This window comes from Bemisia tabaci, chromosome 2 (assembly GCF_918797505.1).
Source record: "Bemisia tabaci chromosome 2, PGI_BMITA_v3".
NCBI lineage: Eukaryota > Metazoa > Arthropoda > Insecta > Hemiptera > Aleyrodidae > Bemisia > Bemisia tabaci.
Genome location: NC_092794.1, coordinates 34,018,069 through 34,041,257, shown reverse-complemented (window position 1 = coordinate 34,041,257; position 23,189 = coordinate 34,018,069). Strand labels below are relative to the sequence as shown.

General features: G+C 43.2%; 2 protein-coding genes across 4 annotated transcripts in view; one reads left to right on the top strand and one right to left on the bottom strand.

The window, feature by feature from the left end:
* Nucleotides 1-19,688, bottom strand: part of Fdx2 (Adrenodoxin-like protein 2, mitochondrial Ferredoxin 2) — a 117,213-nt gene extending 97,525 nt beyond the window's left edge. For 2 of the 3 annotated variants that reach the window (XM_072297200.1, XM_072297199.1), the window contains exon 1: nt 19,312-19,688. In XM_072297200.1, coding sequence (XP_072153301.1) covers nt 19,312-19,562 — 251 coding nt within the window. In that variant the 5' untranslated portion in view covers nt 19,563-19,688. The remainder of the gene's footprint in view (nt 1-19,311) is intronic. The other variant, XM_072297198.1, reaches the window with a different exon arrangement.
* Nucleotides 7,183-16,495, top strand: LOC109042656 (uncharacterized). Its single transcript, XM_072297197.1, has 2 exons — nt 7,183-10,277; nt 15,382-16,495. Exons 1-2 carry the CDS (start codon nt 10,119-10,121, stop codon nt 16,402-16,404), a joined length of 1,182 nt encoding a protein of 393 aa, XP_072153298.1. The 5' UTR covers nt 7,183-10,118; the 3' UTR covers nt 16,405-16,495.
* Nucleotides 19,689-23,189: the final 3,501 nt, after the last annotated feature.

The following is a 23,189-nucleotide window of genomic DNA, read 5'->3' as shown; positions in this document are numbered from 1 at the left end:
AATTGACACAATTACAAATTTTTTCCGATGGATGTCAATAAAGGTTCATTGATTTTCACATAAATTGTGGCAGAAATGTTCCGTAAATATGTTTCAATCATAGGCTTAGCTGTGACAATGGTTTTGAAATGTTTTTGAAACCTTTCTGCTATAGTTTATTGAACGGACTGCAATATATTGACAACACATAGCTGACACGTTTCTCACACATTTTTTGGGTGGGTTATTTATGCCTTTTTGAAATAAGTTTGAAACGTTTCCAACTTATTTTTAAAAAAGTTTGAATGACCGCAATTAGAAACATTTTCGATTTGTTTTCAATACGTTTCAAAGACACGGCCAACTTGCCCATTTCATGTATTCGTTTTGAAAATTTGTTGGAAACATGTGTCAATGACTAATCCGAGATTGACATAATTTGAAACATTTTAAAAACATTCCATTGTGTAACTGTGCTATTAGGGATTTTGGACGGGAAACTTGAATTTCTGGTCAAATTTTGAAAATTTGAAAATCCGAGATGGCGGATGTGGCCTAAAATGCTATCTCGGGCTGCTCGACCTATCGTGGTGAATCTTGGTTGTATAGGGGGTATTTCTGGCCGGGAAACTCAAATTCCTAGCCGAGTTTCGAAAAATTGAAATTTTTCAAATTTTGACATTGAGCTCGTTCAGTGATTTTTGATTTTTGCGTTTTTTGAAGTATTTACTACGCATAAGCCACAAATAATTTCTCCGATATTTTTCGCATTTCAATCCACGAAAAACAAGTTTGAGGTTGCGTCTTCTGAGCTCCCCTTTAAATGTGTGTCCGAGGAATGAAATATCCCCCAGGGGATACTTACTCAAGTAAGGTCATTTTCGGCCACATCCACCATCTTGGATTTTCGAATTTTCAAAATTCGATCAGAAATTCGAGTTTCCCATCCAAAAATATTACCTGGTACCAAGATTTACCGCGATAGATGGAGCACTAGCCGGGATAGCATTTTAGGCCATATCCGCCATCTTGGATTTTTGAATTTTCAAAATTTGACCAGAAATTCGAGTTTCCCGTCGAAAAATACCCTCTGATACCAAAAATCAGCAAGATCCATCGAACAGGAGCCGAGATAGCATTTTAGGCCACATCCGCCATCTTGGATTTTTGAATTTTCAAAATTTGACCAGAAATTCGAGTTTCCCGTCCAAAAAAACCCCATACCCCGAAAATCAGCATGATCGATCGAACAGGAGCCGAGATAGCATTATAGGCCACATCCTTAATCTTGGATTTTCGAATTTTCAAAATTTCACGATTCACGGGTTTGTTGACCTATTCAAGGGTTTATCTATCGATTCACGGATTTTTCGAACGAATCACGGGGTTATCAATCGATTCACGGATTTGCGGATCGATTCGCTGGTTTTTGATCGATTCACGGTCGTCAATCGAATCAGTGCCGATCAAATCACGTCAATCGGTTCATGTTCTAACTTTTCGATCGATTCATGTCGGTCATGTCGGAATCATGACACTGGTTTTTCAATAATTTGTCGATCGAGTCGGTGTTGATCGATTCATGCTTTCATTTTTTGATCGATTCCATGTCAATCAAATCTATAAACCCTCCCGTCCAAATTGCATGTTAATATTTGCCACCATTCTCGAAATATTAGCAAGTCGGTAGGTATCCATATTTTTGGCACACCCTGTTTTTTGTAGAATATCTTTCCGCAGGGACAATGCACCTCCCCCCTTCCTCGTATGATGGAAGGAAGGGGTGTTTTCTCTGTTGGGGTAAACCCTCCAGTTTGTAATAGTGACACCAGGGTCGTCTCCCCTATGCAGTCAGTGCTAAAACAATCTATAGTTCCTAATTGCAAAATGAGCTTCCCCGGATTCTTCATTTTGCAATAAGGAACTATAGCCTTTTTTTTGTAATTATTGGCAACAGTGTGATGTTTTTGACAAATCTGTCAACACAGGGTGTTAAAGGAACTCCATAGCTATAAAATGAACTATCAAACCGCAACATTGATCGTTTTGATGAAAAACGCCAATGGTTTTTGCAAAAGTTGCTCTCCTGAAAACCTACCGTTCTGCCTATAGTTCCGAATTGCAAAATACTATCCAATTATACATCTAGCGCTGGCCAAGGATCGAGAACTATGTGATACTGCTGAACCCTACGACAAATATTGCCCAGCCACAGTCCTGGAGAATCAGCGCTTCCGGCTCTATTGGGATAACCCGATCTTAACCGATAAGACCATCATGGCAAACAGGCCGGACATAGTGCTTGTTGATAAGCGAGATCGCACCGCTTACATCATTGATAGTAGCATCCCTAATAATCATAACTTTGAGCTGAAGTATCAAGAAAATATGGTAAAATATCTGCCTTTAGCTGCAGAAATGAAGCGATTATGGAACCTGCATATTGTTTGCATCAAGCCCCTTATAATGTCATTAACGGGGATAGTTCCAAAAAGTTTAGATCAACATCTTCGAGACCTTGGAATAGATCCTGCTTGATCCTGCTGGACCTGCTTCATTCAATGCAGAAGTCCGTCGTCATAAGCACGTCAAGTATTGTCAGGTCGTTTCTTAATACCGAGTATTTTTTTGATTTCACTTAGAATTTACTTTTTATTGATTTTTTATTTTTTGAATGTTTTGATTTTACTTTAAGATAACATTTACTTTTTATTCAAGCAAGATAGTATGTGTTACTGACTTTGGCCTGTGGCCCGTCAGTAATACTTGTACCGGAAGCGTTCCCTCTTCCAAGTTAAAAAAAAAAAAAAAAAAAAAAAAAAAAAAAAAAAAAAAAAAAAAAAAAATTATAATAACAATAATAATAATATAGGAATAGGATAGGAACTATACACCTTTGAATTTGGCCTCGCAAGGAGCTGTGTATCCACCGTTTCTCACGGATGAGCAGAAGGAGACCATCTGGGCATCTAAAGAGTTACACGGAAGACACAATAGTCAGGTCCACCAAGATCATATCTCCAAGAGCCTGTCTTACAAATTTCTTCAGAGCGGGCAGTTGTTTCCGGAAACGGAAGGCTTTATACTCGCTATCCAGGATCAAGTCATTTGTACAAGAAGCTATAGGAAGTTCGTCATTAAAGATGGGACCGTTGATGACTCGTGCAGGAAGTTTCATTTATGTCCTGAAACGATTGATCACATCACAGCAGGTTGCAGACTTTTAGCTGGTACCGAATACACCAGGAGACATAACTCAGTAGCCAAAATAATCCACCAAGGGCTTTCATCACACCGTAACCTGTTGGACAGTGTGCCTCCGTAATAAGAATATAATCCTGAGTCAGTGCTGGAAAATGATGCCTATAAATTACATTGGGACTTTACCATCTATACCGACAAGACTATCCCGCACAATAGGCCAGATTAGAGTCCCTTTATACTGAGAGTCAAGACAATTCGGCTCATGGATGTCACAAACGGGAATAAAGATTACAGAAATTGAATGTTTTTCGTAATCTTTGATCGGCTCTTTCTCAAATGCCTTTCTCCGTTCCTCCTCTCATTCCGTTTGTTCCTTGCCGAACCCGTAATTTCCTGGTCCATTCCAGATTATAATCTTTGCAATTGGTGAAAATGTAATCTTTATTCCCGTTTGTGACACTGTGGAGGCCTAAAATACGGGAACCAATCAGAAATGGATTCAAATTGTCTTGACTCTCAGTATAAAGGGACTCTAGGCCAGATATGGTCCTTCTAGATAAAAAGCAGGGCATTGTTCACCTAATGGATATCTCAGTCCCTGCTGATGCCAATGTAGATGCTAAGTATAGAGATAAGATCGAAAAGTATCTGCCCTTAGCAACTGAAATACAGCGACTGTGGAAGCTTAAAGAAGTAATTATTGTACCATTTATAATATCCGTCACGGGGATCGCTCCTTATTCTTTCCTGAGACATATGAAGCAGCTCCACTTAGGTGAAAACGTTCACACTCAAAGCTAGAAAGCTGTGATCCTGCACACCTGTAATATCACTAGATCTTTCCTAAGCTCAGGGCAGAGACTGTATTTTTATTTTTAATTATGTGGCCGACTGCTAACATAGTTGTTTATGCTCTTATACTTTAACGATTTTTTAAATTTTTAACAACTTTTTACGATTTTAACAACTTTTTTCGATTTTAACACCTTTTTACGATTTCAACACTTTTTTAAAAAATGTTTATGAACCCTCAAATTTTAGCAATTTTAGAAGGCTCTAGTTTCGGAAGACTTGGCTACGTATGGTATTGGTCCATCTTTCAATGAGTTTATTTCCACAAACGTATTTTTGTGAGAAAAGTACTCATAAAAAAAAAAAATAAAAAAAAAAAAAATAAAAATAATAATAATAATAAAAATAAAAACTTCATTGGAACATTGCCCAAAATAAATACCCAACCGATTAACTGTAAAATTTAATTGATTTAGCCGACCAGGAACACCTGGTCCACGGAAGTGGTTCTCCAAAAAAAACGAAAAAACCTTTTTTTACACTGGTAATGTAAATTATGACTGGGGAGCTGGAGAAAAGGCCGTTTCTTCCAGTTTCTCGAGTTCGAGACCGTTTTTCGTGTAGGGAGTCCAAGCTGAGAGAGTGTCAAGTATCGAATCCTTTCGAATTTTTTGCGTTCTTTCTGAATTTGTTATTGTTTTTGTTGTATTACAAACAAAGAATGCTCCCCAAGCCCCCCAAAAACCCCTAACTACCCTCCCCCCCCCCACAAAAACCCCAAAACCTCCCAAAAATCGTGAAAAATTCTCTGAATGACCCACTTGACATGATTTTTCACAATTTTCACTCGTTCCAATCGAAAGTACGCAAAAAATTACCCGGATACAGGTATCCCATGAATGATTGGCGAATCTTCCCGGAGAGTTAGAGAATTTTCATCTTTTATTCAAGGATGGTACCATTCAGCAAAGGTCTATTTATAACTATGAGCACAATTTTTCCACACCGTAATTTTTGGCGTGTTTCATGTGCTGATATGTAACTTTAATCTGTTGAATTTTGGTGATGTGACAAAATTGTGCTGGGTGCAAATGAAGACTAATAATCGTGAAAAATGCAGTTTTTTCGGTTTTCTCAAGTTTAGAGCTGTTTTTCGTGTTGACGGTTTAAGCTGAGAAAATGTCTAACTAATGATTTCTAACGGATTTTTTACGCTCTTTTTGAATCTGCAATCGCTTTAGTTGCATAATTAACCGTTTTCTAGTTACAGGTGAAAAATTGCCAAAAAACCCCAAAAATCGTTGAAAATGTCCAGAATGACCCACTAAAAGTGAGTTTAGACAATTTTCGCCTGTTCCATTGAAAAGTACGCAAAAAAATTACGCAAAAGCTTCTCCCGTATCCATGAAGCAAAGCTTTTTGGGGCTCGTCATCAAATTAAAACCATTTTTCAGCCGAAAAATTGAGTCGGCTATTTTGACAGGAAAACGATGCCCAATCGCAAAAAACATTTTGCGCCAGAATACACCTACCGTAGGGTACTTAAAATATGGGTTCGGATAATTTTTTGAAGTGGGCCCAAAATCGGCCCTTATCGATACCCCTCCTTTTCTAGACCTTAAAAACTGGAAAGAAGCATTTACGTTAACTGGATTACATTTTACAATAAGGAACCACTATCTCTAGCTCTTCGATAAAAGCACGTATCTGCATAGGGAAATCAATGGCATATATGTTGTTTCTAAAATAAGCCAGAAATAGTGGTTCCTTATTGCAAAATGTAATCCAACTTAAAAATGTGATATCAGGAATTTGACCTTTAGAATCTTAAAGTATGCAATTTTAGACGATTTTTCGGCCAAACCAGACCTCGATATATTTCCTCGTTCGAGAGATATCGAGGTTCACAGGTTATGACTTCGACCCCCCCCCCCCTTAGCACCCCCCCAAAAGTTTTTAGGGGTCTGAAAATTTGGGAAAAAAGCGCTCAAGTATGAGAAATCAATAAACAAAGTCTGAAGAAATTTCAGAGGGGGGGGGGGGGCGAAAAAAGCCGTTTTTGAATCAAGCTCTTTGTTGGGGATTAGAAAATGGGGGTGGGAAAAGAAGTGCGCAAGTATGAGTAACTGATATATGAAGTTTGAAGAAATTCCAGAAGGGGGGCGAAAAACGTCGTTTTTGTATTAAGCTCTTAAGCTAAGATTTCAGATGATGGTGAGGGAAAAAGAAAAGTAGTAAGCAGACTGCTGGCTGCTGGCAAATCATGGTAGATATTCTCTGGATATTACAGCCTGAGTTTTATGGGCGCTGTCATTTCATAAGTAACATTTATCGCCTTCTGGTTGAGTCAAATTAAATCCAAAACCAGCAGACTTTATCTTCTAAAGTGAAATTTATCATAATTAACAGTTTTCTAGTTACAGGTGAAAAATTGCCAAAAACCCCAAAAATCGTTGAAAATGTCCAGAATGACCCACTAAAAGTGAGTTTAGACAATTTTCGCCTGTTCCATTGAAAAGTACGCAAAAAATTACGCAAAAGCTTCTCCCGTATCCATGAAGCAAAGCTTTTTTGGGCTCGTCGTCAAATTAAAACCATTTTTCAGCCGAAAAATTGAGTCGGCTATTTTGACAGGAAAACGATGCCCAATCGCAAAACACATTTTGCGCCAGAATACACCTACCCTAGGGTACTTAAAATATGGGTTCGGATAATTTTTTGAAGTGGGCCCAAAATCGGCCCTTATCGATACCCCTCCTTTATTTTACACGAAAAATTTACAAAGATCTCAATTTTTTATTTGAACCATAACCAGTTTTTTTAAATTGTTCGTTTTTTTAAATTGTTCGTTTTTTTCGCATCCAACGAGTTGTCTATTAAGTCGGGGAACCAAACGGTTTCGGAGTTATGATCGATTGAAGTTTCCGCTCAACGCGCGCCGACTGATTTTCGCGCGCAAAAAAGTCGGATATGACTGTTATTAAATCAGATTGAATGTTCAAACCGAGCAAAATGCATTTTCAGGGACTCTGGAGGGTCGCTGAGTTCACAAATTACAGATCCTTCCAAAGAACTCACTGTTTTAAAATTATAGCTCCATACAGGCCCACTGAGCGGCCAGTCAGTGGGCCGCTAAAATAGCGCTAAGCAGCTTTCCTTTTAAAAAAGTGATTTTTTTTAGGAAGTATCTGTAATTTCTGAACTCAGCGACCCTCAAGAGTCCTTATAAATGCATTTTGCTCGGTTTGAACATTTAATCTGATTTAATAACAGTCAAATCCGACTTTTTAGTGCGCGAAAATTGGTCGGCGCGCGTTGAGCGGGAACTTCAATCGATCATTACTCCGGAACCGTTTGGTTCCCCGGCTCAATACACCACTCGTTAGATGCGGAAAAAGACGAACAATTAAAAAAACTGGTTTTGGTTCAAATAAAGAATTGGGATCTTTGTAAATTTTTCGTTCAAAATAAATTTTCTAGACCTAAAAACTGGAAAAAAGCACATTTGTTAACTTAAAAATGTGATATCGGGATTTTGACCTTTAGAATCATAAAGTATGCAATTTTAGACGATTTTTCGGCCAAACCGGACCTCGATATATTTCTTCGTTCAAGAGATATCGAGGTTCACAGGTTATAGCTTCGACCCCCCCCCCCAGCTCCCCCCCCCCAAATTTTTTGGGGGTCTGAAAATTTGGGAAAAGAAGCGCTCAAGTATGAGTAATCCATAGACAAAGTCTGAAGAAATTTCAGAGGGGGGAGGGCGAAAAAAGCCGTTTTTGCATCAAGCTCTTTGGGACAACCCCGTTTTTCCGTCACGAATGTGTTCCCCCTTTAAAATGTAGCTACTGCTTTGAAATTTTTTTAGGTAACACACTTTTCCTTACCACCACTTTTTAAGTGCTTTTTTCCATCCCTCAAAGTAGTCACATCCTGCGATTTCGCCAACTTTTCCTAACATTCTCCCGGCACGGTTTGCCTGAACGAGTTTAAATTTTTTGACAATCAAAAGCAATGACGCTTCAGATTCATGAAGTGAAGTGTATAACGAGTCATTTAAGCACAGAAGGAAAACATTCTGTCGAGCTCCTGGAAAATAAAGTTGACTTTTTTACTTTCGTCAACATACGTAACTTACCAAAATTCACGAAAATGATTGTTGATTTCAATTTATAAATTCCAAAAACCACTTGCAGCCCACTATTAGGGATGGTCCAATAAATCAATGGTCGAACATTCGATATTCGAGCTATCAGCACCAAGATAATCACATCACATTGGAATGTTGGTGAATTTATTCGAATATTCGATTCTTCTTTGAAAAGGCGAAACTGCAATTATCTCTTATTTCCCCTCCAATAGTTAAAAATTGAAAAGTTCCTTGGCCGCGAGTATCATTGTGGGCCCCCCATGGGGGAGGGTTGGGGAGGGGGCTCCTCCCCCCTGAGGAAGGGGGTTCCGGGGGGTCCTCCTCCGAAAAATGTTGAAATTTGGACCCTTCTGAACGCTTTTTGAGGCACATTTTGGTCCAATTTCTGGAGAAATTTGACAAGGTTAAGACCAGGAAAAGTGCGGCTTTTATGGACGTTACTATTAAAGGTTACTCAAAACCACAGCCGTGTTGGTTTTGACTTGATAAAACCACCACAGACAAAATGGAAGAGAAATTTTCATCTATAGTGAAGAGGTGTGCATCATTAAAATGTCAGAAGGTTATGATAGAAAAGCCATGTTGGACTGTGCCTCTACCCCATCATGCACACAATTTGGCAATCATTTTGGCAAGATAAAGAGATTGTGGTCATAAAATAAGAAAGGGGCGTTTCTTGCGACACAAATGGCTTAAGGCGAATTTTTCAATTTATACTGTCATATGAAGAAAAAAGAATAAAAGTGATAATAATAAAAAGTAATGTTAATTTTGTAAACTTCCATTTACCTAATTTAGAATAAAGCCACCTATAGTACGGTGGGTACGATAGAATAATGTCCCAAACCCTGCCATTTTTGATTGGAAACTGCCGCTTTCAGGGATCATTCTTATGGTCATAAGAAGCCCTTTTAGAAGGGGAACCACTCTGGGGTCCGTGCAGGAACCAAGATGGCGGCTGTTAAAGATGGCCGCCAAGCCAAATTGTGCCAAATTTTGTCAGCGCGCTATATCTCGGAAACTACGTGTCCGATTTTCGTTTTCTTGGTCTCGTTTTGAAGCTAAAATGCTTCTACAGGAGTCTACCTCATAAGTTTTTTCGCCCAAGGCACACATGAATGGTCATTAAGAAAATTATGCAATTTTGAAATTTTACCCAATTTTCAAGAGCGTTTAATTATTTAACACGCGAGAAAATGTCGTTTTTGCCTTCCGTAGCGGTGATGGGAAATTATCGGACATTTTATTTGATAGGTACCAAAACAATTTTTTGCGTCAAAAAATGCACCCGCTAGAGCAATTTAAGTGGAGCGTCGCGGTACGCGGTGCGCGATGAAAATGGCGCAATACGGGCAATTAACGTGCTACGCAAGTCATACGCGGGCTATATCTCAGCACATTCTCGTCCGATTTTCATTATTTTGGGCTTGTTTAGAAGCTATGTTGAAAGTTAACTAGTGTAACGGATATACTTGCGTTTTTCCTCCGAATTTTCCAGGTATTTTTCAAAGGAGCAGAAAATTCTCCAATTTTCAAAATTTACAACGACGAATAATTTTCAATCAGGTGGAGAAACAAACCTCCTCTCGTGTTTAGTAGAAAGATCATTCTCTGACGTTGAAAATGGTACCATAACCATTTTTGTGCGATGATAAATGTAATGATACCTTATGCCAAACACTCTCAAATTCCAAGTTTTTGGCGAATCCATTAGGAAAAAACCGAGGTGACAATTTTCAGCCATTTTAAACTTTAACCGGCGGCCATTTTGGAAATTTCGGTTTTTTTGAAAATCTAACGTCAAATTCGTTTTTCTCGTGTCAAAATACCCCCGCATACCGTGTTTATACCAGCCTCCTCCGTCTGCGAATTCAAATTTTTAAGTTGTAGAATTTTTGGGGCATTTTTTTCTATCTCAACTTTTTGAGAAACTTGGCATCAGCTTGGATGCCAGGATCGCGCGTACCGCCGGACCGTTCGCTGTGTGCTGCTTATGCAACCAGTCCCGCGTCCCACGCACTCATCACGCGGGCACGCGTCGCGTCGCGCGCTCTTATCACGCGGCCGCGCGTCGCGTCGCGGCTATAAAAAGCGAGCGGCCGCGCGTCTCATCACCAGTCGCAGCTCAACCGCAAGAAGAGTAGCAACCACGGTAAGTACCTCCAAGTACATACAGCTCTCATCCATCGGCGCGCTGGTCCATCTCTAACCGAGCTCTCCACGGCTCCAACGACTTGCGGGTCTTCCATGCCCACATCGCCCGGAGCGCTACCGCACTGGGCCAGCCCGAGAAGCCGTCTCTTGGGGTCTCTTCGGCGTCTCCAAGCGCAAAAACCAACGTGGACTTCCATGTCCAGATCGCCCGGAGTGCTATCACACTGGGCCAGCCCGACCGAGCTATCTCGTGGGGTGTTCTAAGCGCTTCCAAGCGCACAAACCAGGTCCTCTACAGGACAGCTGGCACTCGTCCGCTCTTTCTCAGGACCAGCGCTAGCCGACTCTAAAAGTCGCACTCCTTTTCATGGTGCCGAAACCCGGGAACTATTCGTTGAATAGTTCTCTGTACGAATCTTAAAATTAGCTCTCCCAACTAATTCTGATAAGGGAATACCTAATGCCTTAACTCAAATCAACAAACATAAGCATGCGCTTCGAGCATTAGGCTACGACTCGAAGGATTATGGACCTATGGTGGTAGCAGTCGTTTTGCGGAAATTGTCTCCATATCACAAGAAGCGTTTTGAAGACTCCAGGACAGATTCCACTGTTTATCCAACGTTGGAGGATGTCATGAACTTCTTGGAGAAGGAAAATGCAAAAATCGATGATGTCTCATCTAAAAGAGGTGAAAAATCAAGCAACGATAATCGATCACAAAAGAAGGCCTTGTATGTCGGAACAAATTCTCAGTCAAGGAGCAATGCTAACCAAGCAGAGCCAAACAAGTCGGCATGGCGCAAGGGCAAGGGATCATCCAAGTCCCAAAATTCAAGTGGTAAACGACGAAATGAATCTGAAATATCTAATTCTGATTGTCCCTGCTGTCAAGAAAAGCATCCATTATTTTTATGCGCTCAATTTAAGGCCAAAAAGACTGAAGATCGGAGGAAAATCGTCGAGTCTCTGAAAAGATGTGTAAACTGTCTCTCTCCAGGAGACTGCACGAGTAATAGCTGCAAGAGCTCTAGAAGGTGTTACGTCTGCGATGAGATGCATCACACTCTGCTACACCGAGACAAGAATTACTCCATGGGTCAAGAAGATAAAGGCAGTTCCAAGAAGGTGATGATGGGCACGAAAAAATCAACGAAGGCTACAGTAATGTTCGCCACCGTCCTCGTAAGAGTAAAAACTCACAATAGCTCCAAAATTGTGAGAGCAGTTCTCGACTCCGCTGCACAGGGGACGTTTATTACGACCGAATGCACTCATGCTATAGGGTTGCCTATCGTCCAAGGGGCAGGAGCCATCCAAGGCATATCCAGTCTCCCAAGTTCTACTCGTGGTACGGCCACTGTGACTCTGTCATCTGTAGACAATAAAGTGTTCGCTAGGGAACACGAACTAATCATTTTGGATAAAATCACTGATTTTACTCCTTCCACGTTCATCCATGATGACGTGCAGCACTTAGTGCGCGGTTTACCCATGGCTGACCCAGAATGGAACCAGCCTGGGCCCGTAGATCTTTTAATTGGTGCGGACCTCTTTCCTGTCTTAATTATTGGAAAACCGCGGCCTCTGGGCACAAATATGCCCTATCTTATTGAAACGAGGTTGGGACATGTGTTAATGGGATCTGCTCCAACGCAATTGCATCCTCCCATGGTGCTCATGGCTGAGTTGGAACAAGGTTCCATTGCCCAGCTCAGCAAAGATATTCAAAATTTGTGGCAGATCGAGACAATACCTTCCAGAGAGCCAACGAAGCCTCCTGATGACCCGGCTGAAATTTATTTTCGTGAGAATGTCGAGCGTCTGCCCAACGGACAATTCTCAGTACGACTACCGTTCGCAAAGCCTCCAAGCGCGCTGGGAGAGTCCTATCCACAGGCACTTCGGCGTTTTCTGGCTTTAGAAAGACGTTTCAAGCATCAGCCAGAGTTTCACAAGCTATATGTGGAATTCATGGACGAATATCAGAAGAACGGAGTTATGACTCTTGCTCCGGACAATGTTATGGAGGGTTCACACTGCTTTCTTCCTCATCATGGCGTTATAAAGGAGACTAGTTCCACTACGAAACTTAGAGTAGTTTTCGACGCAAGTGCAAAGACAAGTACCGGCGAATCCTTGAACAGCGTGCTCCATACTGGACCTTCTCTACTAAAGGATATCAGAGACGTACTAATGGGATTCCGAAGACACAAGGTTGTGTTCTCCTGCGATATTCGGCAGATGTACTTACAAATTGCGCTACACCCTGAAGACAGAAGGTACCACCTGGTGTTATGGCGTCCTAACAAGGAAGCTCCTGTGCAGATCTATCAGCTAAACCGGGTCACCTTCGGTGTAGGCAGCTCGTCGTTCTTGTCGAGCAGATCGTTAATAGAGCTTGCCACTCTTTACAAAGACCGGTACCCCAGAGCATCCAAGTTAATTCTGGAGGACATTTTCTGCGATGATGTGATCTCAGGGGATAGAACCGTTGAATTAACTCGATCTCTCATCGAGGAGTTAATTGCGCTACTCAAGGAAGGCAACTTTGCGCTCAGGAAGTGGACCAGCAACGACTCAAAGGTTCTGGAAGGCATTGCCGACGAAGATTTAGAGGTACCATTTACCTGGGAAGATCCTATGACTTCCTCATTTTCTATGTTGGGTCTTCATTGGCTCCCAAGACCAGATGCATTTTCATATCGAGTGGACCAACCCATCAGGGCTACCACGAAGAGAGCAGTCCTCTCTGCCATAGCCAAGATTTACGACATCCTTGGCTGGGTATCACCTGTGACATTTCTCGCCAAAACATACATGCAACAGCTATGGTTGCTCAAGTTGGGCTGGGACGAACCCCTGCCAGGGGGATTCCAGACCAAATGGGACAAATTCATGCTTGCGCTCTCATCCTTAAGGCAAGTTCGAATTCCAAGATTATTGGCATTAGAAGAATCCCTTGTGCAACTACATGCCTTTTGTGACGCATCTGAAGCCGGTTATGCAACCTGCATTTATATCAGGACCAATGAGCCACCACATGACACGAACTTGGTAACAGCTCGTACCAGAGTAGCTCCGTTAAAGAAGATCTCTCTGCCCCGACTTGAGCTCTGCGGAGCGACTGTGTTGGCGGATTTAACGGATTATGTGACAAAGCAGCTTGATCCATACTATAATATCTCTGGCATTCACGCCTGGACTGATTCTAAAATTGTGCTCCAGTGGATCCAGACCCCATCTTACAAGCTGAAGACATTTGTGGCAAATCGGGTCTCCCATATACAAGAGCTCTTATCCAATGTAATTTGGCATCATGTCCCTTCTAAGGACAACCCAGCCGACTGTGCGTCACGTGGACTTCTAGCGTCCGAACTCTTGAATCACGAAATCTGGTGGAAGGGGCCAACATGGCTTCGAGAAGACTCCTCACAATGGCCTGCAGCTCCGTTACCGCTCGCGACTGACTCAGTTCCTGAGAGCAAGAATCTTGCAGTATTATTGGTCTCCAAGCCTATTCAAACTTTCTCTAAATATTCTTCATGGACTAGGACTAAGCGAGTCTTGGCTTACATCCTTCGCGCAATCACTCCAAAGAAGTCACGATGTGGAGGAGAGTTAACCATGGGAGAATTAAAGAAGGCTGAGCTGCAGCTATTCCGGAAGGTTCAAGAAGACTGCTTTCAGGATGACTTACTCAAACTGAAGAAAATTCAAGATGGAGTGAACATCTTGTGCGCTAAGCCGGTTCAAACTTTAAGTCCGTACTTGGATGAAGATGGCCTAATAAGAGTGGGAGGTCGCCTTAAGAATGCAGACCTCGCTGAAGGTGAACGGCACCCGATCCTGTTATCCGGGAAGCATCACCTGACTCAGCTGCTTATTCGCGAGTATCATAAGGATCTCGACCATCCTGGAACCCAAACTCTACAATCTCTTCTCACAAGGCAATTCTGGATAACCGGAGCCCGAAGGGCAATTCAACATTGCGTTCATCAGTGTCTCAAGTGCTTCCGAGCGAGACCAAGAAACAGCGCACCGCTAATGGGCGACTTGCCTGCACCTCGTGTAACGCCCAGCTCCCCATTTACTCATACTGGCATGGACTTCGCAGGCCCCTTTTCTGTAAAAACCTACAATCTTAGATCCGCCCGGACCGTGCAAAGCTACATCTGCATATTCGTTTGCTTCTCCACGAAAGCTGTGCACATAGAGTCTGTACACGATCTAACATCTAACTCGTTTATTGCAGCTCTAAGAAGATTCACAGCCCGTCGAGGGTGTCCCACGGACTTGTACAGTGATTGCGGAACTAACTTCGTGGGCGCGGACAACGCCTTGAAGAAATTAATTTCCCAAGAGTCGAATGATCTAAGCGAGCATGCTCTAGCAAGAGGCATTAAATTCCATTTTAATCCTCCTGCGGCTCCGTTTCAAGGAGGACTTTGGGAAAGAGCAGTGCGTAGCATGAAGGAACACTTCAAAAGGATTGTCGGAGACCAAAAGCTCCAGATGGATGAATTTCAAACCGTTTTGTGTCGGATCGAGGCCATCTTGAACTCCAGACCTCTTACGCCAATGTCAAATGACCCAAATGACCTCGAGGTTCTGACTCCTGGTCATTTCTTGATAGGCAGGCCTGTAGTATCCCCTCCAGAGGAAGAACACGGGGACACTCCTCTTCCCAGGCTCAAGAGGTGGAAGTACGTGGAAGCTCTCTCTCAGCAACTTTGGAAAAGATGGTGTAGTGAATACCTGCAAACTCTACAAAAGAGGAATAAATGGCTTAAGACATCAACTCCGCTGAAAGAAGGTGATCTCGTGCTCATTGAAGATCCTCAACTCCCCACCCTTTGCTGGAAAAGAGGTCGGGTGTTGCAGACGTTTCCTGGGAAAGACGGGCAAGTTAGAGTCGCCACCGTGCGTACTCCCACCGGCGAGCTCAAGAGACCCGTGCTCAAGTTATTTCGTTTGCCTGCGGAGGATTGATCACCCACCATTAACTGCTAGTTGTTAAGTCTATCTCTTATTTCATAGTCTTATACAGAGTCTCCAAGCTCTTTAAATAATGTTGTTTCTTTTTCTTTTTCTCTTTTCAGATGTCTTCATCAAGTGAAGAACTCGATGTCACCTCCACGGAGGACGTTACCAGGCCATCCAAGCCACCCTCTCGGCCTGCTTCGCCGGCGCTCTCGCGCCACTCAGTCTACGAGAGAAAGCCCAAGGGTGATCCCACCAAGAGGATCAACTCAAGGAGCAGGATGACTGTGCCCAAAAGAAGGGCTCCAATGGCTTCGGCTAGCCCCAAAAAGCCAAACAAACAGTTCAAGGCAGTAAACCCCCGAGAAGTCGCGGTGAACCCCAAGACAGTGGTGCGTGCCCATCCCTCCATAGAGGTCACCACCTCGGCGGGCCTCTTGACGCAGTCTAAAAGAGTCAGCCGCATTCCTGTAAAATGCGTCAATCCGCGGCCCCGGCCAGCTGCATCAGCCGCTGCTCCAGGCCAATCTGCAGTTGACGGGCCCAGACCCGCCGTTTCCCAGCCGTCACCAGTGACACTCGACATCGAGGGCATCCTCCTCCAAACCCCTGAGCCTATCCGGACGCCGCCCACGTCGTCCCCGTTCCTTCCTTCCCTTTCACCTACTCCACCTGCTCCTCGCCCACAAGCCTCGCCCCGACCCGTCGTTACTCCCCCTACCTTCACCTCGCCAATCAATCTGGTGTCCCCCTCCATTGTTATTCTCTCTCCCATTGCCTCTCCGTCCTCCACGCTGAGGCCGCAGTCCTTGCGGGGCTCCCCTCGGCGGCCTATGATAATCAAGGTCGCCGACGCGAAACTGCAGACTCCAGCCTGGATGGTGGAGAGTCTGATCGAAGAATACCTGGGGAAGGCGCCATCAAAGGCGTTGCCGCCCTGGTTGGTGAGGAAAATGGAGCTGGCGGCGTGTCGGTCGCGCGCGAGGGCGCGTCTTCATCAGGACGAGCAACAGGAAGAAGGACGGCGCAGAGGACAGCACAGCGGGCGACGTCCAGAGCCCCAGAGGAGTCACCAATCAAGCCGCAGTCAGCCACGCTCCGGCTCCAGGGACCAGCGTCGTTCGAAAGACCAGCGTCGATGAAGTTCTCTTGTATTGTCTTTTATTGTATTTTCTTGTATTCTTTATATTATTATGTGTAAGCTGTACTAATAGAGCCAAGTAGCTTGCCTAATCATTTTGTTTTTTTTTTCTCTTTGCCTCTGCCTCCTCCTTTTCTAATGAAACCCCCTTTTGTGGTTTCATGGCGGGCGGTATGTTTATACCAGCCTCCTCCGTCTGCGAATTCAAATTTTTAAGTTGTAGAATTTTTGGGGCATTTTTTTCTATCTCAACTTTTTGAGAAACTTGGCATCAGCTTGGATGCCAGGATCGCGCGTACCGCCGGACCGTTCGCTGTGTGCTGCTTATGCAACCAGTCCCGCGTCCCACGCACTCATCACGCGGGCACGCGTCGCGTCGCGCGCTCTTATCACGCGGCCGCGCGTCGCGTCGCGGCTATAAAAAGCGAGCGGCCGCGCGTCTCATCACCAGTCGCAGCTCAACCGCAAGAAGAGTAGCAACCACGGTAAGTACCTCCAAGTACATACAGCTCTCATCCATCGGCGCGCTGGTCCATCTCTAACCGAGCTCTCCACGGCTCCAACGACTTGCGGGTCTTCCATGCCCACATCGCCCGGAGCGCTACCGCACTGGGCCAGCCCGAGAAGCCGTCTCTTGGGGTCTCTTCGGCGTCTCCAAGCGCAAAAACCAACGTGGACTTCCATGTCCAGATCGCCCGGAGTGCTATCACACTGGGCCAGCCCGACCGAGCTATCTCGTGGGGTGTTCTAAGCGCTTCCAAGCGCACAAACCAGGTCCTCTACAGGACAGCTGGCACTCGTCCGCTCTTTCTCAGGACCAGCGCTAGCCGACTCTAAAAGTCGCACTCCTTTTCATACCGATTTTTGCGCAAATCCATCGACAAATAACCGGTGTGAATTTTCGGCCATTTTGAACTTTAACCGGCCGCCATTTTGAAACGGTTTGAGATATTGACTTCGGGTTTGCGCGAAAAGTTTTCTTTTTTTATGCTCTTTCGAACGAGCTATCACAAAGGGGGTCTTCCCATTTGAAATTTAAAAGTTGGGGGTCGTTGCCCCCCAAGGGGGGCCCCCCTGAAAATTTTAGGGGGGCCAAAAAGTAGCTCCCTTTGACCTAGGAATGTCCCTCAAGTTTCAAATCTTTACCTCAATTAGGTAAAAAGTTAGAGGGGGTGGAAGGGACTTTTGGATCACCCTGTATATAGGTGCATCCATTTCGGCGATACTTGAACGTGCTATGATAATCTAACGTTATCTAGGACGTAGTGAATGTAATAAAATGTACAACAAAAGTATAATAATAGGTACAAAGGCCGTGGTTCCCGAGTAAGTACTCACTCAAATTCTAAAAATGAGAATAAGAGGATCATAGCTTAAAATGCTATTCTGTAACCGAACTGAAGTGAGTTCTTTCAACATACCTTTATCGAAAGCCTAAGTTTCGGTACCCGAAGCATGTTTTACCTCCTCACGGCAGTCAGTACTACTTTTTGATAGGGATGAACTTAAGAGCGATTGAAGACGAAGCAATGTCATCAAAATAGGCAACGGTGGTAGCTTTGACGAAAAAATTGTGCTTTTTAGGAACTTTTTTTTCAAACTCCTCTCATGCTCTCTTCCTCTTTTGTTTTGCATCGCCACTCATGTTGCGCTATATTGTGCTTTTGCGGCATGGTCTAATCCTTATCTTATCGCGTTAATAGGAGCAGTTTAAAGGGATAAGGGCATAGAATAAATAGACTACGTCAACAGAAGCGAAAGCTCCGTAAGAACCAATGTTAACATTTTTCTCCTCTGAGTCGGTCCTTATTGAAACCAATTTCGAGGTTACCTACAAATATAAAAGTGGAAAAAAACATTAAATTTTAAGAGAATTTACAGTAGGTACTTCTTCGGTATAACGATAAATAAGTTAAAAGAAAACTCTTTCAATTCCTTAAAACTTATGTATCCATTATTATTTGACCTCTCCAAAACGTCGACCTACCGCAAACATAAACAGTACTTGTTGAAACAGCCTCCTTTCGTTATGCTTCGTTGACATGAAAATGGCAGTGGCTTTCGCTTCTGTTGACGTTAGTCTCTTTATTCTATGATACGGGGCCTGCCCTCCCAGAATTCCTCTTTGCCTCTTAAAAAAATATATTTTAAGGACCAAGCTTCAGGATCAAATTTTATCACTAAGCAGAGCGTAAACAGTTCAGTTTTTCCCCCTCCACTTTCGTCTGGAGGATGGTTGAAGGGGCCTTCTCAAAGCAAGGCCCTAGGCTGCGATCGCAGCCCTGGCTAGACCGACCCTGGGTTAGACCTTCTCTAACTTCATACTCTGGAGTTTAAGTACGACCAGTATGGTTCGAAAAAGTACATCTTGTGGAAATGATTTCCAATAGTGCGAATAATAGAGCCTTGTGCAAGCTAACTATGAAAAAGGTAAAATTCTTTTAAAAAATCAACGATTGGAGCGCTACTTAATTGAAAATATGAGAATATTCGCTTCAAAGTGTTCCTAATCGCAAGGTTTGATTTTTCAAAAAAGCGCAATTGAAAAGTTTCGAAAATTCGAATTAATGCATTCAAATTCGATATTCGTCCATCCTTATCCGCTATTCTTCCATAAACTGCGGTGTTACAAAAAGCCGCATAGTTCCCATTTTCCAGCAAAGAAGAGGCTAGAGAGGCACCGTTAAGGATTAACTGTAATTGCGCTCCAGTGTTTTGCGACTTTATGGTACCTACTCTATGTTTAGATTGGGCTATACTTATTAAGTCTTGCTGTGCCAACATACTTTAAAGAATTGGACCGTTGTAGGAGGCGGACTCTCTGAACCTCCATGAATCTGAAACCATCACTGCACTACACTCTAATAATCAGAACGTTAAACGTTAATATTCGTAAGTGGGTACTTACCTTGGCTCCTTTTGAAAAAGAGAACAACTGACAGATAAGTTACGTTTGGCGATGGACGGACTTCTACCGTGGCAATTTACTTTCGGGACCAAAAAGCTACGTCTCGGAGTCGAGGGCAATATCGCTGATGGTCGAATTCTCCGGTTTTGAAACAGAATTCGAAGAGCCATTGAATTACTAGGAGGAGAGCCGTGGAAAGGAAGCCTTTGGAAATTGAGAAAAGACGTAGGCAGCCGATGATGCTGAATCATTAAAAAGAAATATCAGAAGTCACGGATAATTGTTCCTATATTAAAAGATATTGTTTTCAGGAATATCAGATCAGCCAGATCAGCTATGTACTAGGCTTCTTATCAGAGCGAGAGCCAGAGCACTAGAGTAGAGTCATGGACCAATAGAATAAATAAGGACTCCCAACTCCCTATGCTACCCTGTGTTAAAAACCGTTAACGCGCGCTCGCAGCGAACCTGGCAGAGGGTGCGGCGAACTAACGCCACAGCGGTCCACGATCGTACCTCTATAGTATGTTATTCCATGCAATGTTCTTTGTTTATCTATGATTTATTTATTTGTGTAGATACTTTAATACATTTTACTTTCGCAAACTAATGAAATTGTATAGATACATACCTTCGGCAGAGGTCAATGCGAAAGACTTTGATGTGAAGTATCTTATCAGAACACGAGCAAAGATGATTCAGTCAACTTCTGACGCAGAATCAAAGAGACTTGCTAATAATCAAATTAAAGGTAATGCTTGAAGTCAAGTATCTTTGATTTTGTGACACTCAGTTGATTTTTATCAGTACAACACTATTTCTCACTAAAAAGATTTCACTTAACAGAGCGGCGCCTTCGGCTAAAAGTACAATCCTGATTCCTGCTGCACACTACATACACACTTCCTTTGGCTTTCTCAACAGCAGTTGCTGCTGAGTAAAACGGTTAGAAATAACACTTCACATTAATACCAGTTTATGTACACGAAGACTGACGAAGATTGAAATGAAAATGGGAAACTTTTCACACTAAACTCTTCAAAACTGCAGGGCGACCACGAGGATACGAGGATCTAGAAACTTCTATGAGCACTACTGAGTGATAAGCCTAAATAGGTGGTGCATGGAAATATAAACAGGAAGACCCAATCATCGGTTTAGTTCACTACACCCTCTGCCAGGGAGCGCTGATGTCAGCGCTAACCGGAGTTGGGGGTCCTTATTTATTCTCTTGGTCCATGGTAGAGTCCCTTTATACCCAGAGTTACGACAACTCGATTATCAGCTGACTGACAGCCGGCCTTGGCTGGCCATGGAGGCCGAACTAAAAGCAAAAAATGAAGCTTCTCCTCCATCACCTCTACTTCCTCTACTATTGGCTAGAGGATTGGCGGCGAAATCGGGACAAGTTTGAAATTCAAATGTAGGGCGGGAACTTACTAAAATTGCGGAAACAAAGTATTTTAGGTTGATTTTTGCCGAAATTCACTTACACACTCACATTTTTATAACTTTAGGTTAGTTTTGGTCCGTCGTTGTGCGATTAATTTCATTTTGGAGTAACGGTCATCAACGACTGTAATGGCCTGTTTGAACCGGCAGAACCACCATGAGCAGAAGAAAAACTAACTTTATCTGAGATTACATACTGTTACCGAGCAAAAGTAGGTGTATTATTAACGCAGTCCCAACTTTCTTAATATATTCGTTTTAGGCATTTAAAATACGTTTCGAAGAGGAAATGTGGAAAAATCAAGAGGACAAGCTCAAATCAAGTTTCCGTTTGCCGCCATGGATTCCCACGCTCATTTACACACTCACACAAGCGCGCAGCGCCGAACCTAGCTTCACTTTTTCCCCGTGCTTTTAGATACGAGCGCTCCGTCTTTATGTCTTTGAACGGAGCCGAGTCGTCAGTGGGGAGCGCCGAGCGCGAGTCTCTGCATATGCGTTACAGAATGCGTCATCGCTAGTTGCCGCACACTAGTCCCCGGAGAACTGGACAAAACAGCCTCGAAAAGTGACTTCATCGGCAATCCAGTGCGATTCTATTGTACTCTATGATTTGTCTCTGCTGACCATACATAAACATTTGTTTTGAGGTTAAGACATGGACCAAGCGAATAAAAAAGGACTCCCAACTCCCTATTGAAACCTGTGACCGGGCTGAATCTAGAGTACCTATATTGAGAGAGTATGGCCACTGGGGTTACCACCTCTGATTGGCTCAGCCATCTTAGGCTGGATGGAGCCTTTAGGACCCAAAAATGGCGGACGCCATAAATTAATGTAATGCAAAACGACTCAAAATGTAGTTTTCTTTGCTTATCGTAACGAAAAATTTACTCAAATGCACTATTGCGACATCTTTACATATTTTTAAGGCTAATCGTGTGCAATTTTTGAGAAAAATTATCTTAGATGTAGTAAGGTTGGCAGCAAGTGCGGTTGGTGATAACTGTCAAAAGTTGGCAATGACCCAAAACAAACCAGTGTTTGTTGGTTTTTGTGGTCCCATCCACAAAAACCAAAACAAAGCACCGCCATTTTTGGGTCCTAAGCCTCTCCATGGGGCCCAGTGGCCATACATACTCTCTCAATATAGGTACTCTAGCTGAATCTATCCGACTCGTATCCGATTGCGCATAGACCGATACACCCGGGCCTCCCGCCTTCCGCGGAACAAGAGGGTGCCGCTAAACTAGTTCTAGCCACCGCCGCGGCGCCGCAGCGCTGCCTACCATAAATTACATCGCCCAACACCCGTTCACATTGTCCCCCTCAACTATTCGAATTTTCTCCGCTATTTCTTTCTGTATACCTGCATCCTCCCTATTTTCTAGGAACAATACGTCAATCAACGAAAAAATAATACGAGAATAGTCTCTTCCTACCGGAAAAACCCCCTTCCGATTACGCGTCCATTCACGATTTCTCTCCGGAATGGCAAATTTCAAGAGCCTATAAATAAAATTTGAAGCGTCCTATTTCGATGAGACATTTTCCAGCCACCCCTATGCATCCTCCAGCATCCCTATGTATCGGAAAATGTGACAATCGTCGTGTGTAAAACTTTCCTTCTACCGGAAAAGCCCCCATCAGAACGGCTCTTCGGCTCTTTGTTCGATGCATTCATTCCGGATCATCATAGGTGGGGTATCGATAAGGGCCTTTTTTGGCCCCCTCCTAGAATCTGGAAATTTATGCGGGTTTTCCAAGTTGACTCAATGTAGTTTACGGAAATGATCATGATTTAGCCCATAGGCCACTGCATACGTGTTAAACGGTTGCCTAAACATAGGTCTGCAGGCGTATTTTAGCGAGAATTCGTGTTTTTCTATCACTCCGAAGCCTTTTGACACCGAGCGCATCGTCTAACTAAAACGAGCTTTTGATATGTTATTAAGGAGGCTTTAGGACACATTTTAACCCTGGTTTGGTTTTAGTTAGATGATGCGCTCATAGTAAAAAAAAAAACTTTTTACAAAAATCGACGTTCTAGGGACACCCCCAAAAATCCTAGGGAAACACGTCTCTCGAACTGTATGCACGCTAAGTATATTATCGAGGGCAGTTATCAAGCCTTGTTAGACTCTTACAAGGAGATTTACTTCAATTGTGTCCAAATAAAATTGAATTTTCCATACAAACAGCTATGAAGATAGCGGATTTTGGAGTAGTGGGATATTTTCACTAAGAGCATAACATCAACTTAAATCTCGAAATTTATGAGGGTTTTCCGAGTTGACTCATTGTAGTTTACGGAAGTAATAATCATGATTTAGCCCATAGGCCACTGCACACGTGTTAAACGGTTGCCTAAACATAGGTCTGCAGGAGTATTTTGGCGTAGGAGTATTTGATTCGTGTTTTTCTAT

Excerpts from the sequence above, each read along its gene's own strand:
- LOC109042656 (XM_072297197.1), top strand. The coding sequence starts at position 10,119 with ATGCAACCAGTCCCGCGTCCCACGCACTCATCACGCGGGCACGCGTCG. Across the intron at positions 10,278-15,381 it reads CAAGAAGAGTAGCAACCACG|ATGTCTTCATCAAGTGAAGA; the intron begins GTAAGTACCTCC and ends TTCTCTTTTCAG.